Here is a 10,907-nt window from a genome sequence, read left to right on the forward strand (position 1 = left end):
CTAGTTTTTCATACTTATCAACTTGAAAATAATTTATTTTTTTGTGGTGATCTTAATTTCAGCCATTGCAAATATAAGTACCTATTATATCATTTCATTTCATTTCATTACCACAGAGCTCTGAGCCACAGAGTATTACAAAGTGTGAGCTTTTGTTATTGGCTTTGGTTATTGGCAAGTTTTCGTTGACAGCCTTTCCCTATTGGTAGTAAATTTGAAATTTGCACAGTGGGTTGTTATGATTGGATGTTTATTGGACGTATGTTTCCAATTGTTAATAGGCAAGTGGTTGTAACTAAATTTTTCGTACGACAACCGAATTTTCACAGAACTCTAGCGTGTAATAGAAAATCGGTGTTTCGTTCCATTTAAAGATAAAAACGTATAAAGTTCCACATTCTTTCACATAATTTTGGTTGTTAACCCGAAAAAGTCTGTAAACGACAAACGTTTACTTCACGGGTTCCAGGTGTTGGCAAGATCTTCAACATTGCTCTTCTCTATTCTGTAGCAATTATATACAAGCCTATAATTTTTCACAATTAAAAGACTGTATCTCCCGCACATTTGCTATTAATTTATAGAAAAGGTAAGATTATTTCGTTTAAATTAATTTAGGTCGTGGTAGGTAATTCACGATCACCATGTTAATTTTTATAGTTAATATATTTTTTTATGGCTGATAGGCAAACGTTAGACAACAGTTCCGCCTGATGGGAAATGGTTAATTTGAAATATTTGCTACTGTAACTAAATTATTGCTCTCGAACGGTTCCCACCTGTGGATGTTCTACTTGAACTACCTATTTGAGGTACACAAGATAATCAAATAGTGTTTATTACTTTCAAGGATGGCCCGTGGTCAACAAAAACTTCAATCCCAAGCAAAGGCTGCTGAAAAGTTATCAAAATTGAAAAAGCAGCAAGGGCATAGCGCTACTGACCAAAAGAAAGCTGCGCAAAAGGCATTAGTGCATGTGTGTGTTGTGTGTAAGGTAATTATTCCCTTTATTATATTATTATCAGAAATATTTTCTTTTAATGCACAAATGTATATAGCAATCATAATATGCAACTTTGAGTACAGAAAATGCCCAGTAATCTGACATGACTATAAATAAGTACTGAATTTCAATTATTTTCACAATCTTAGAGACAATCCTGCAGGATTGAGCCATTAACAAGATGTAAGCACCACACATAGTGTGCTTGTGTTCCATATGGGCAATAAAAAAAAATTGTCAATACAAATAGTGGACGAGTTGAATTTGTGACCTTAAATTCACAGATTTTGTTAAAATAAGAAAAGAGCAACTGCAAAACAAATGTCTAACTATTAGGGTTTATTTGTTAAAGCCTGGTGATGGACGAACCGACAATCAGACACAGACACCATTGTAAATTTTAAAAATAATGATACTCTTTTGTAAAAAATTCTATTAAACAGTAGTAAAAAATGTTAAACTGAGCTCATTATTGTTCACAGGCACAAATGCCCGATCCTAAGACTTACAAACAACACTTTGAAAATAAGCATCCCAAGAATGATCTACCAGAAGACTTAAAGGCTATTTAAAACCAAAAGACCATCTCAATATTATATCACCATTTTATATGTATATGCATTTAAACAACACTTAAAAAACAATGAAAGTATCTCAATTGCAGTATTGAATGGTATCTCTTTTCTGTTGGAGGTGTTTTTGAGATAAAATATTAACGAAAGAAAAATATTAAAGAGTCTTCATTTGTTGAAAAGTTTTTTAGTTAATTTATTACCTATTACAATTCCATAAATGCATCTTAATCATAAATTAAAAGCATTTATTGACAGTCTTGTATGTATAATTAATATTATAATTATTAAAGAATTGTTTTTGTTTTGTATATACTGTGGTAAAAATAAGGGATATGATTGTACCAGTAGCATTGAATTTTATAATATGAGGTCTTCACCCTTCAATAATGTATGTATTGGTATCGTCTCTTATGACCATGGTAATAGTAAAATGCCAACTACCTATATGTCACAAGGATATCTCAAGTCAGTTTTGTATTTAAAAAATAAATAAGTAAATAATCTTGAGGAGTTGTGAACTTTAGTTATTTATTATCTATACATAATATAATAAATCAGTAAAAAATGAATTTTGTCTTTACTTTGCTAATAAGCAGGGGGTTTAGAAACATTCTATCTCTATTATTTGTGCTCTATTAGAGCACATACAGGCTATAAATTTTCTTGGAAACTAGATCGCCTGATTATGAATGTATGTAAAGCTGTTGGATTACCAAAAATAAATAAATAAATAATTGTTAGAAATAATAAAAAAAGGAGGCAGCAGTAAAAAAGGATAAAGTAAGAATCTATTTGAGGACAAGTAAGAAGTTATTTAAGTTTATTCACACAAATACTTAAAAGTTAAAAATCACTATATTCCAGTTTTGTTGTTTCTTTTCCATTTGTCCCGTTGCGCGTTGTAAATCCACAATATCACTTTCAACAGTCTTATTAAGTGCTACATTTTCTCATACGTCTGCACGTGACCGCAGGCGCAAGAGCGCTCGTACACGTCGTTGTCGGCGTCGTAGCGCTCGGGCCCGTAGGCGTGCTCGTGCAGGTCGCGCGTGCGGTCGTACAGGCTGGAGCGCACGTCCATGCGCAGCGCGCGCAGGCGGCGGCGCTGCGCCGTGGCCGAGGCGCGCTCGCGCCGCGCGTCCCGCTCCGCGCGCTCGCGCTGCAGCCGCTCGGGCGCGCCCCACACCTCGCGCGCGCGCGCCTCCACCTGCGCGCGCAGGTACAGCCGCATCTCGGCGAAGCGCGCGCGGTGCGGGTTGCGGCGCCGCACGCACCGCAGCGGGGGCGGCCGCGCGTCCAGATCGCAGTCCTTCAGTAGAAACTCGCTTTTAGCTTCGGTTCTCGTGATGAGCGCGTGTTTATCGTCGTCGTCCCTGAAAATGGTAGAAACGTTTAAATTTATATTTCAACTTATGGTGCGAATTGACATTGTTTTTTCAAATATTCGTTGATAACTTGATGAAGGAACCTACCTGCATTCATCACACACACTGTAATCAAATGTATCGAAGAGGTACGACTGGGGGAAGGGGCGCTCGCACTCTAGACAGTGAGGTTGCTCAGTGTGGTGCACGATAGGCGCGGGTGCGGGCACAGGCCGCAAAGGTTCTTCCTCCGTCTCCTCTATCAGGAAGCCACCACCAGAGTCAATTGCTCGTGGAATGCAGTTTTCACTTAATTTGCTTCTATAAAAAAAAAAGTTACAATTAAAACCTGAATATTTTTTATGGTCATATTACACTAACTAACATTCAATTTGTGATGTATGAGTGTTTTTTGAATTTTTTCATTGACCCAACTAGTAAGCCGTCCAACCACCTTAGCAGGTTTTTTGGTATTTAGGGTGCTTGTACACAGTGCATACACAGAGCACACAGATTAGTTGCGCGGGTGGCTCGCTTTGGTACATACTCGAGTCACTAGAGCCGCACATGTTTTATGTTTACTATGCATATAACCCGCGCAAGTGCCTCAACATATTGTGTAAGCTACTTGCACTGTGTACAAGCACCCTTCATGTATAAGGTCCTGGTAGCACTTAGGGGCCATCCATAAAGTACGTCACACGTAAAGAGGGGGGGAGGGGGTCACCAAAGTGTGACATGGTGTGACAAGGGGTGGGAGGGGTCCTAAGTTTCGTGACATCACATTTCAAAATCTAGAGGTACTAATCGCGTAATTTGAAATATAAATTAAACTAAAAATATGTCCAACTCTATCTTTAGGGCAATACGGTTTAAATTGTTCTGTGGACAATTTGTATTTATTCATTAGTTTATTTTTTTGTTATTGTTTCAAATACATATTTCATATTATGTTGATTTCATAAAAAAGTACTTAATTTAAATGGAAATAAAACTATTTTGAAACTGCTGTTTTAATTTAATAATTTTTCGATGTTAAATTGCAAAACATGTGACGTCACACTAGGGAGGGGGGGGTCTTAGAAATGTGACCACCTGTGACAAGGACGGGGGGGGTGCTCAAAAACTCATGAAATTAGTGTGACGTACTTTATGGATGGCCCCTTATAGGCTCTTGGATTATTTTTTATATTGTTAGCTGTTGAAATACAACATACCTACTATGAATACAAATTATTTGAAAGTTTTCTCTATTAATCCTCATTATACAGCTGTTTGCTATATTGCTGGTGTTTTACAAGTAACCACTTGTAAAACACCAGCAACCTCTTAGGACAAGATAGCTAACATCATAAGTAACAACATTTGTTCTACAACTATTGGCATAATGCAATAAATTATTTTAAAATGATATTTTAAGTTTTTATTGTACTCTCATAACATATTTTGTAAGTCTATGTGATAACTGTTGCAGATAGGTTAAGTTCAAAGATGCTAGCGCCGGTCCGCCCCTACCTTCCCCCTCGTTAAAATAATTTTCTTGTTTAAATAATTTTTGGGATGCGCGTAGATTTTATAATATCTACACGGAAAATTAAATTTATATATATTTTTGTATGAAAATAAAATCTAACAAATTATCAAAAGTTGTAGAACAAATGTTGATTACTTATGATGTTAGCTACCTATCTTGTCTGTGAGGTGGCTGGTGTTTTACAAGTAACCCTCTATACTAACAAAGGTTGCTTGATGAGCAGTGCCTCACGCAGGGCCTTGGCACGCTGCCGGTTGTGCTCTGCCCGTGCACGCTGCGCTGCACTTAAACTTAAATTGGCATCTTTCTCTTTGTCTACATCTTCAATGTTTTGCTTATCTAAAACACTTTTATCAAGTCTTTTACTGTTCCTTTCTGAATTATGTATTTCGTGGTTTTCACTCCTGAGTTGCCCATTTGCCAAATTTTCTTCGTGCATTATAAGATTTTACTAATACTATATGGGCTATGTGGCCTGAAATTATAGAATTTTATATATTTTTTTAAGTCATTTGATAACTATATACATATAAATAATTTTATTTTATAATTTATCAGTGCAGCAAAATAGAGATGGAGCATTTGTAGTTAGGTATGCCTTAAGCAAAAAACAACACAGAAAGTCATTTGAGGGCCTCGATCGCTATGGACCCCTTTTTGTAGTTGGTTGTTTTAACACATTGACAACCAACTAAAAAAGGAGGTCGATAAAGTATGCGCAAAAAATAAAATAACAACATATTAGCAAATTTATTGGGATAAACATCGATGAAAAACCTACCCAGTACTCACCTGTTTAAAATTACTTATTGTTTCTGAATTGCGCATTGGTTACAATCTATATATATATTATTATCACATTTTATAGTTTGAACTTGGTTTTATATCCATATAATTCCCAATCCCAAATCCCAAGTTAACGTTATGTGTTAACTAATATTTAATATAGGTAGGTAGCGTAGGTAGGTAATAGTAGCACAGATAAAGTAGCCTACTCACGATTCAATTTCAGTAACAATCTGTTGACACAATCTGCAGTGAGCTGACAGATTGTGTCGTGAATAGTATAGTTGAGGGCACGTTGGGGGCGTAACCCAACATGTTGCGTATTGGATCGGCGCGGAAACAACCCGACAAATTGTCTCAGCAGATTGTGTGCGTGTTGAAACGTGAGTATTGTGATTGCTCCAATCTCGGCTCAATCGCGCTGCGCAGTAATCGCAAAATGGCGGTTTTGAGATAAACGCGGGAAAGACATTTTTACATATTTGAGGAAGATGTTTATATTTTATAGCCGTTTATACTTTATAGCCCTTGAAATCTATCAATAAAATTGGAAAAAATACAAGCTTTACAAAGATAATTATCATATATTTCATAAATTAGTATTGCGAAGCGATTGCTTGCCACAACGTGTGCACGTCACGTTGATGCCTGGCCTGATGCTAAACCTAAACGCAATAATACGCATTATTAATGGATATACTAATTTATGAAATATAAGATAATTATCTTTGTAAAGCTTGTATTTTTTCCAATTTTATTGATAGATTTCAAGGGCTATAAAGTATAAACGGCTATAAAATATAAACATCTTCCTCAAATATGTAAAAATGTCTTTCCCGCGTTTATCTCAAAACCGCCATTTTGCGATTACTGCGCAGCGCGATTGAGCCGAGATTGGAGCAATCACAATACTCACGTTTCAACACGCACACAATCTGCTGAGACAATTTGTCGGGTTGCTTCCGCGCCGATCCAATTCGCAACATGTTGGGTTACGCCCCCAACGTGCCCTCAACTATACTATTCACGACACAATCTGTCAGCTCACTGCAGATTGTGTCAACAGATTGTTACTGAAATTGAATCGTGAGTAGGCTACTTTAGTCAGAGAAATATGGAGAAATAGTAGGCTATACGGCTATTACGAACTCGCCGATTGTTATTGTAAATTGTTAATGTCATTATTGTCATTTGTCATCCGTCAGCACGATCAAGATTCAAGACGTTAATTAATTAAATGGCTGTGTGCTGATATTGGTGCTGATTTACACAGGGTCAGTAGACAAGTCAGTCGTAGCGCCAATTTCGGCGCCGCGACATACAATTATAATACATATATTTTGATATTAGCACACGATATTAGTCTGGCGAAAGATGAGACTGGAAAAAGTTGGTTGGTATGAATCATTTTGAAATTATCTTTAAGGTACAATTCCGAGACAGGCCGCAGACTGCAACCGCAGGCGACACTGTGGCTACCGGCTGCGGTTACCGCAATGCTGCCTGCGGTCGCTATTCCAACTGCGGCTGCATGCCGTGGCTGCACAATGCACAGAACCGTGTCTCAGTTGTTCCAATAGCTTCATGCGAGACAGAATGTTTTATGTTAGATAACGCTACCGATAGTGTACTAATGTGTCTTTTACTAGAAGAGGAAGATGATGATGTCGTGTGAAGTCTCTGCGGTTCGCGACACGACTGCCGACTGGCGCTGCCGTCTGCGGTCGCTGCGCGCCGCAGCCGCACGCTGCGCGTTGCGTCTGCAGGCAGCAGTGTTGCAGCGCTTGCCTTGTAGTTTTCGTTTTTTATTAATTGCAATTAAACGACACTGAAATAATTAATCATTCGCATTCAGTGACCTACAATCGTCGATTAGAATATTTAAAAAAAAAAAAATAACTCAAATGATGGATTTTTTCACAAGTTATAGTGTTTTCAGGTTTCACACATGACGGACAGGAAAATTTTTTGACCTATTTCGGTGTTTTTTTTCAAATCTATTGAAGTAAATCAATTTTTAAAAAGTATGGGATTAATCTCCATTAAATTATCTCGACAATAGTATGCAAAATATCTTGATTCCGTGAACTAACAAGGCTATAATAATAAGAATAGCTGCAAAAATGAGGCGAAAAAAATTTTTCGATCGTAAAGCACTCTCTGATGCTTCGCATCGTCGTGCAATAAATGTATATCCTAAAAGAAAAAAATGCGTCTTAAATTATTTTATTTAAGACGCATTTTTTCTTCAATACACATTTTCCATAGTACTCGAACCTCTTCGTCGTAAATTCTTTGCTATGACTTTCTTCATATTGTTATTAAACGAATTTTTAAGTTTTTAACTGCGAATAATTAAATTTTCGCCAGCGGCCGCCATCTTATCACATAAACACAGAGCTTGCAGCACCTCTACCAATGATTAATGTAACTAATTTACGATATGATCAAATAATTTTGATCATTTCATGAAAAAACCGCGCGTCTAGTTGGCCATATCGTGAAACGATTTCTTATCATTGATCTGCCCAAGCCACATCATGATGTGGCCAAACTAAATTGGCCATTACACGAAATGCGACCATTTCGTGAAATGGCCAATCATTTCATGAAATGAGCAAATGTACGATATGGCCACGACACATACATAAAAAAAAAACATACCGGCTGGATTGATAACCTACTCCTTTTTTTGAAGTCGGTTAAAAAATATAATTTCATGAAATGTTGTTTTTTGAAAATATTTCAGTTGGTACTAGCTTAGGATGCTAGTTTTACATTAATGAATCTTAGGAATCAAATAGTTACCTAATGTTTATTTAATTATCTTTCAATTGACTCCCTTTTTAAGTAAATCGATCCAATAGTTATCTACATAACCGCACAATAGAATGGCCCGATGGCCATCTTTGCTAGGTTATGGTTACCCCCTTCATTCTCCATAGGAAGTGTCTACCGCACTTTTTGTGTTCATATCAGAAAAACATGCCAATTAAGTAAATATCAGTAGTTCGTACGGTGGAGATAGGTCCCACGGAAATGAATTTTAATTCAATTGGGGACTGTACTAAGTAAGTATAATATATTATTATCAACATTTTGTTGTACAGATTAAATTAAAAAAGGGATGGCGGTTGAGGAATATATGTAAAGTACAAAACGCAGTAAGTGACTGCAACACTGATGAAGAAAATACAATTACACAAACTGGCAAAATCTATCCATTCGCGTCGGTATCGCTTTGACACCGCCTCGGCGACAGAGTCCCGCGCCGGCGCCGTCGGCTGCAAGACGCGCCCCAGTTGCGAACCTAGAGCACGCGCGTTCAGCTGCGCGACCCACATCGGTGGAGCGCGCGATCTCTTTGACAGATGATTCAGAGCAAATGTCACTATAATTGACACGGTGGTTATGAAAAGCGAACACTGCAGGTATTTTAAAATAGTGGGTGAATCACGACTGTGCTGTGGAATACTGAAGTTGACAATCTGTAAGACGGTGAAGTGTCCAAGCTCGCTCAGCACGGTGAGCGGCGCCCGAGAGGGGCCGCTCGCGTCCAGCAGCGCCACCGCCAGCGTGAGCGCGCTGAGCGCCTGCGTCGGAACCACGGCCAGTGCGCCCAGTCCCCACGCCTGCCGTTCTAGCGTCAACACAAAGTAGATCTGCGCATCGGCCTTGGCGTCGTTTTCACCTTGCTCGTATTCTATGATATTCCAACCCTGGCCATACTCCGCGCCCCACATTCTGACGCCTCTCGTCCCTCCGAACGTGAAGGAAAATTTATTTTCGAGAGCGTCTTTTTTGCTGAATTCGAATCTACAGGTTTGCGTATCGTAGGGCCAGTCACTGAGCTTGGTAGCGCAGACGATCTCGTGCATGATCCTCATCACGCACATGACTCTTCCCTCGCTGCCGACGTGACACCCGGAGTTCATCATGAAGCTGAAGGGAACCTCGAACGCGTCTTTTGAGTTACGTAGTTTTAGCATTGGAGTCCAAATAGTCGAGGCGAAAACTTTTGATCTATCAATGCCGCCGTAGTCCTTCGGATTCCATGTCAACCGCGGATCGAGCCAGTCCATGAACATCCAAGAGTAAATACTTAACGATTCCTCTCCAGCATCGAAGAAAAAGTTCTTCAGTATGAATTTCAGCGAAACAATGGTAGCGTTTTCGGAGCTAGGAGCTTTATATCGAGTGTAAGCGCATTTCGTTTTCAAGTCTTTGAAAAGCGTAGCTTCCCAGGAGAGGTCGGGAGTGATGTTGTCGATAACACAGTCAGCGCAGCGCGCCGGTGCCACAGCGGCGAGTAGGCACGCGAGCAGCAGCATGGCGGTGTGCGCACTGGCGCCGGCATGCGCCCAGGCCGGCCCGTAACGAGAGCCGCGAACGCCCCTCGTGGTTTCAATGATAACCTGATACCGATAACGTGATTGTAACTCTAGCGCATATCATTCATTTAATAGTATTTGATTTTTAAGAAACGCAAAATAAAAATGAAAATACAGTGGAATTGAGAACCAGTATTAATTGACTGCGAGTTACGACAGATTAAAAAAAAATATTAAAAAAAAAGTTAGAGAAGTCTCTCCTAAGGTCTCTCTCGAGAGACAGAGGAATACGCGCACGCCGCACGGCTTACAACTCTAGCAAAAAGTGTCGTGACAACTTTTCGTAAGAATTTTTTCCGTCTAGCCTCCTTTAACAACGCGCGATAAGGAACTTCGTTCCAAAAAAATAAGATTGAAAGTTACATTTATAATGAAAATAATATATCAAAGAACGAAGTACAAAGAACCAGCCCGGTCAGGTGTGTTGGCGTCGGGTCTTCCATTCAAGCCTTCACAGGCCTCGGGGTAACTATTCGGGGCGACGGCCCCTTTCAGTGGTGGCAACGCCCCGCGCGCTTGCAAAGTTAAACGCATTCGCTCAGCTGTTACGTTAAAAAAAATCTGAATGAATGAATGAATGAAAGCTTTATTGTACACACCAAAATAATGAAATAACATTAAGGACGTATTTACAAATTGACGCGCATCAATTTTAGGTATTGAGTCTTACTACTACACGTGCACGGCTCACACACACATCGAAATGCGCGAAGCGGCGAAATTATGAGTAAACTGACACGACTTGATAATTGAGCTTATTTTTATTGCTATGTTTTTTTTAACTTTACTTTGATTTGTAAAGTTTGTAACGTTGAATGGTCACAAAAGTAGATACCATTTATCTAATTTCATTGGACAGTGATTGTTTGGTAAACAAGTACTTGCCGAAGTGTACTTCGAAGACTGGTACTGGAACTCATAGACGAGTGGAGCTAGGTGTGCCGAGTTTGGGCTCGTTTTGTTAGTAATGTTGAGACCTTACCTCCGGACTTGATGGAATGACCTGCAGGTGTACTTCGAAGACTGCTACTGGAACTAATAGACGAGTAGAGCTAGGTGTGCCGAGTTTGGGCTCGTTTTGTTAGTTATGTTGAGACCTTACCTCCGGACTTGATGGAATGACCTGCAGGTGTACTTCGAAGACTGCTACTGGAACTAATAGACGAGTAGAGCTAGGTGTGCTGAGTTTGGGCTCGTTTTGTTAGTTATGTTGAGACCTTACCTCCGGACTTGATGGAATGACCTGCAGGTGT

The 10,907-nt window shown here is 39.3% G+C and overlaps 3 protein-coding genes across 6 annotated transcripts; 1 reads left to right on the forward strand and 2 right to left on the reverse strand.

Annotated features, from left to right (window-relative positions):
- Positions 1 to 276: 276 nt before the first annotated feature.
- Positions 277 to 2,148, forward strand: LOC123693917 (zinc finger protein 706-like). Its single transcript, XM_045639189.1, has 3 exons — positions 277 to 589; positions 851 to 995; positions 1,487 to 2,148. Exons 2-3 carry the CDS (start codon positions 852 to 854, stop codon positions 1,574 to 1,576), a joined length of 234 nt encoding a protein of 77 aa, XP_045495145.1. The 5' UTR covers positions 277 to 589; position 851; the 3' UTR covers positions 1,577 to 2,148.
- Positions 2,149 to 2,370: 222 nt separating this feature from the next.
- Positions 2,371 to 5,487, reverse strand: LOC123693888 (DNA repair protein complementing XP-A cells homolog). Of its 4 annotated transcripts, none has more exons than XM_045639158.1 (4): positions 5,270 to 5,487; positions 4,681 to 4,952; positions 3,052 to 3,264; positions 2,371 to 2,952 (listed from the first exon to the last, which is right to left on the reverse strand). In XM_045639158.1, exons 2-4 carry the CDS (start codon positions 4,914 to 4,916, stop codon positions 2,520 to 2,522), a joined length of 882 nt encoding a protein of 293 aa, XP_045495114.1. In that variant the 5' UTR covers positions 4,917 to 4,952; positions 5,270 to 5,487; the 3' UTR covers positions 2,371 to 2,519. The 4 variants fall into 4 exon arrangements, with proteins under 4 accessions (XP_045495114.1, XP_045495127.1, XP_045495134.1 ...); XM_045639171.1 differs by lacking the exon at positions 5,270 to 5,487 and adding an exon at positions 4,161 to 4,286 and having other exon boundaries at positions 4,629 to 4,713; XM_045639178.1 differs by lacking the exons at positions 4,681 to 4,952; positions 5,270 to 5,487 and adding exons at positions 4,161 to 4,229; positions 4,629 to 4,644.
- Positions 5,488 to 8,318: 2,831 nt separating this feature from the next.
- On the reverse strand, positions 8,319 to 9,597 carry LOC123692935 (neuronal acetylcholine receptor subunit alpha-2-like). Its single transcript, XM_045637802.1, has one exon. The coding sequence runs from the start codon at positions 9,592 to 9,594 to the stop codon at positions 8,380 to 8,382; it is 1,215 nt and encodes a 404-aa protein (XP_045493758.1). The 5' UTR covers positions 9,595 to 9,597; the 3' UTR covers positions 8,319 to 8,379.
- Positions 9,598 to 10,907: the final 1,310 nt, after the last annotated feature.

The sequence above is a fragment of the Colias croceus genome, chromosome 1, assembly GCF_905220415.1.
Source record: "Colias croceus chromosome 1, ilColCroc2.1".
Classification (NCBI taxonomy): domain Eukaryota; kingdom Metazoa; phylum Arthropoda; class Insecta; order Lepidoptera; family Pieridae; genus Colias; species Colias croceus.

Coding starts and splice junctions, on each gene's coding strand:
- LOC123693917 (XM_045639189.1), top strand. CDS start 852: ATGGCCCGTGGTCAACAAAAACTTCAATCCCAAGCAAAGGCTGCTGAA. Junction 996..1,486: donor ATGTGTGTGTTGTGTGTAAG/GTAATTATTCCC, acceptor TATTGTTCACAG/GCACAAATGCCCGATCCTAA.
- LOC123693888 (XM_045639158.1), bottom strand. CDS start 4,916: ATGCACGAAGAAAATTTGGCAAATGGGCAACTCAGGAGTGAAAACCAC. Junction 3,265..4,680: donor CTGCTCATCAAGCAACCTTT/GTTAGTATAGAG, acceptor TTTTTTTTATAG/AAGCAAATTAAGTGAAAACT. Junction 2,953..3,051: donor AGTGTGTGTGATGAATGCAG/GTAGGTTCCTTC, acceptor TACCATTTTCAG/GGACGACGACGATAAACACG.
- LOC123692935 (XM_045637802.1), bottom strand. CDS start 9,594: ATGCTGCTGCTCGCGTGCCTACTCGCCGCTGTGGCACCGGCGCGCTGC.